Below are 4196 nucleotides of genomic sequence, written 5' to 3' on the forward strand. Positions count from 1 at the left end.
GGGAGGGGGAGGGCTAGAAGGTGGAATTGGAGTGTCCGAAGATGCCGATGGGGAAGTGCTTGACGTGGGAGGACCACTGGGCTGCCAGCTGGAAGAACTTCACGTCATTCCACTCCACGCCATCAATGAGGATCCGCTGCCTGTTCTGGTTCTTAGCTGAGCAGAGCAAGCGGCCAATGCCCTGGATGCACTGGCTTTTGGATTCCAAGTCCTTGCACTTGTCTTTCTTGGGCAATATCATCACCTTTTTCTTCTCCTTGGTGACTACAGTCATGGACATTGAGGGCGTGCCTGCATCCTCGCCACTGCTGGGCAGCCTGCTGACCTGGAGAGACCGGAAAGTGCACTGGAGTGTGTTTTTGGTGGTAGGCAGGTCTTCCTTCTTCCCATTTCTCTTTCTATTTGTGGGCTGGGCTGCCATCCAATAATCCTCCTGTAGCTCCATCAGCTCAGCTCTGAAACCCTGGATGGAGGAAGGTAGGCCTCCACTCACTGATGAGGCGATGGTTGGGTTGCGTGAGGCCTCCCTGGCGAGGGACAAAGGCATGTAGGAGCATGAGGGGACCGCATCATCTGAATCTCCTGACGGGGCTGAAATTGGTTCCACTATTTCAACTTTCACTGCCCCCGCAAAGGGAATGAACTTCTGTGAGGACAACTTGCCCAGGCTCTTCTGCTTAGAGATGAGCATGGCCTCTGCGATGGGCAGCTGGTGGACACAGTTGGGCCCTCTGATGTACTCTGTGATTCTTGACACAATGTTCTGCACAGAACTCTGGGCCTCCAGATGGTTGAACATGTCCTGCCAGGCCAGGTCCTGGAAGAGGTGGTTGTAGCGGTGATCCACAGAGCCCAGGTAGCTGGCCACAGGGTGAGAACCCAGCGGGATGACCAGGAAGCGCATGTAACCCAGCCAATCAGGGTTCTTGTGGGACAGGTGCTCCACAAAGACCTGCAGCATGGTGCTGAAGTAGTGCTGAGCCCCCACCACTGCGATCTTCACTGGCATCGGGGCCTGGGTATTGTAGTCACAGTATCTTTGCATCCAGGAGATGATGAAGCTGAAGGCCTCCTTGACATCCACCATGGAGCAGGTGCGCACGATGGGAAGCTTGTGCTACTGCAGGACGTCAGACAGGAACTGCCCGTGCCTGTCGAGGTGCTGATGAGGATGATGTTCCTGGGCAGACAGTCATTGGAGATGAGGATGTTGTTCAGTTGATCGCACACGGTCTTCCTGGGGATCTGCAGGTGGCTCTGTGGGACTGGGCAGCTCTCCTCAATCAGGCTGTTGGACAACTCATTCAGGGACCTGCTCCAGCCACCGCAGGCAGGCTGCTTCCCCTTGGAGCTGATGGAGAGGAGAACCAGAGACTCAGTCTTGGTGGTGCGCCTGCTGGGTGGCAGCTTCTTAGTGAGCTTGTCCTGGGCAGAGGTCTCTGCCTTCGGGCTGTCCTCAGGCTGTGCCTGCTGCTCCCCAGGGTTGGGCATGCTGTGGGCCACCCAATCAGAGCCACTGTCACTTGACAGGCTTTCACAGTATGACCTAAGTTTGGGCCTGGGCTTGGGGGTGCCTAGGACTCTGTCATCCTCCTCCATTTCTGGGCCACTTGACAGGCTTTCAGAGTATGTCATGAGCTCAGGCATGGGAGGGGTTAGGAGACGGTCATCATGCTCCTTGTCTGAGCTACTCTCACTGGGGTTCACCAGCCTGTAAAACAGACCAGCCACTTCCTTGTCCACATCGGGGGAATTGCACCTCAGGCTCCTGCTTTGAGTCCAGGACTTCCTCCATCATTTGGTACCTGTGCAGCCACGCTGTGACTTTCCGCTGATAGTCCTGTTGCTTGGTCATGGGCCTCCTTCTTCTTAACGGCTTCTTGTCTAGGTCATGCCTGTGAGCAGCATTGTAGCTGACCTCCAGCTCAGTGAAAACAATTTCAGAGTCTCCTTCAGAGAAGTTATCTGCCTTGGTGCTGGCCGGCATGGCTCTGTCCTGGTGGCTGACAGGCTGGCTCGATAGGGAGAAGACACAGGTCTTGTCCACCTTGGTGACAGGTGTGCTGTAGACCATCAAGTCAGAGACTCTGCCACTGAACAGCTTTCTGCCCGGGCTCTGGGCCTTCATGGGCATATTGGCCAGCTGAAGAGGCTCCTTCTGCCTCCGGGCATTGTGTATGCTCCTCATCTCCATCTGCCAGCTGCAGTGTGCCAGGCCTTCAAAGTATTGTCTGGTCTTGGTCTTGGTGTTGCTAAGGATGATGCCATCATCCTCCACATCTGAGCCACTGTCGCTGGGATTATCAAGGTTGTGATACAGAAGGTCCAGGTCCTCTTTTAACTCAGAGACATGCTCTGTAGGGTCCTGATCTGAGTCTAGGACCTCTTCTGACATGTTGGACCTGGGAAGCAGCACCATGACTTCCTGCTTCAAGTTTCGTTGCATGTATCCCTACTGCTTTTTGGGCTGCCTCAGGTCATAGTCATCTTCTTCCAGGTCCTGCCTGGGTGTCACATTGTAGATGGCCTCCAGCTCAGAGAAGCTTTCAGATTTCCCCTCGGTGTAGTTATTTGTGGGCTTGGCCTTGGGGCTGGCCTGCATGGTGTCGTCCTTGTAGTTGATGGGCTGACAGGACAGGAAGGAAATCCACATCTCAGCCACCCTGATGGAGGACTCCTGGATGCTGCTGCTGAGGCTCAGCACCTGGCCACCCTCGGGGGGTCGCTGCATCACCTTAACCATGTGGATGGCACCTGTGGCCAGTGTCTTGTAGCCCAGAATGATCTGGTTGTTATTGCACTTCCTCTGCTCCAGCATGATCTGGAGCTTGTTGCCTTCTCCCTTGAGGAAGTGTGGGTACTACAGGGAGAAAGTCAGCGCCAGGTCAGTCTCCACTTGTCCACTAGTGGGCAGCAAATTTCATGGGATCTCAAGATGCCCTTGGAGCCCTGCATCTGAACTGCTATCACCATGGTGATGGGCTCCTTCTCCAGCTCCTTCAAGATCACCAGCTTCTTTAAAATCAGGCTGCACAGCCTGAGCACGCAGCTGGGGCTGGAGCAGTCCACCTCCCAGGTAGAGAAGAGGTTCATGGGCACTGGGCTGTTGAGCACGGTGGGCGAGCGGGCCAGGCCCGCAGGTGATGAGGAAGCTGCAGCTGCTTGCAGCATACAGGTACCTGATGGTTTCTCTCCCTGTGGTGGGACAGAGGAGGGACATGATTGGTGGCAAGAGGCGGAACACAGTGATGGAAGGAGAGAGTGGATGAAAAATGGTCACATGCTTGACTATGACTAGCACAGGTAAGGCCTGCATGGTGGCTTTTCAAACTCAGAGACCTAAATTAACCACAAAGTTGGCCTGAAATTAGAACTTGTTATCTAAAAGCAGTTGATGGTGTGTGGTCATGTGCTAAGCCAGTGTCCTCCCTGACAAAGATCAATCTTTGTCTTCACTGAGCCTGTCTATTGTCTTTTGGCATCCACAATAGCACACCTTTGGAATGTCAAAGGAATTTTTTCTTTTCTGGACACCTCCAAGCACAGGCACTGCTCTGTGCTCTGCAGAGACCACAGATCTGCTCATTGCTATTGAGTTCATTACTGACTGCTAACTAGCCTATAGGCACCTGTATAAGAGAGGCATGGGTCTAACGTTTTACTTTTTATCTAATCCCAGAGATTTCCCTGCTTTGCTTTCTCCTGCCTCCCTAAGCAATGGATTCCATGTAACCCACATACATCTCCACTTTTTATTACAATATAATCTATAAAATAAGATGCAATACTGCCATCCTCTGGAGCACTACCTCAATACATTGAGATTTTGTTTTCGGGCAATTCTTGGCAGTTGGGCTCCAATAAACTCACAAAAACTCTGCACAGGGTTGAATGCTGCTTACATTGATATTTACTTGGCTTCCTGCGGCAGGACTCCAAAAAAGCTCATCAGGACCAGCCTGCAGGCCCAGACCCGGTGCTCAGACCTAACAAAGGGCCCATTGGGCTAGCCAGCTCCATGTCGGGTGAATTTGGCTAAGTTGTCTCTTGGGTCCAGAATATTCCTTTGCTTATGGTAGATAGTCTGACTATATTTGAGCTGTATTTTTAAATCCTCAAAGTGAAACTAAGGTTAAGGGTTGACAGAACCACCGCTAAGGAGAGATAAGATGAAACATGGGTGGCTGGTTTTTTAT

At 52.6% G+C, this 4196-nt stretch overlaps 1 protein-coding gene across 1 annotated transcript; it reads right to left on the reverse strand.

Annotated features, from left to right (window-relative positions):
• Positions 1-6: 6 nt before the first annotated feature.
• LOC118726747 (phosphofurin acidic cluster sorting protein 2-like) lies at positions 7-3409 on the reverse strand. Its single transcript, XM_036451871.2, is given in 4 exon segments — positions 7-1158; positions 1161-1531; positions 2103-2916; positions 2919-3409. Coding segments are annotated over 4 exon segments (2583 nt in total). The 5' UTR covers positions 3172-3409; the 3' UTR covers positions 7-13.
• Positions 3410-4196: the final 787 nt, after the last annotated feature.

This window comes from Pipistrellus kuhlii, unplaced genomic scaffold (genome assembly GCF_014108245.1).
Source record: "Pipistrellus kuhlii isolate mPipKuh1 unplaced genomic scaffold, mPipKuh1.p scaffold_m20_p_23, whole genome shotgun sequence".
Lineage (NCBI taxonomy): Eukaryota > Metazoa > Chordata > Mammalia > Chiroptera > Vespertilionidae > Pipistrellus > Pipistrellus kuhlii.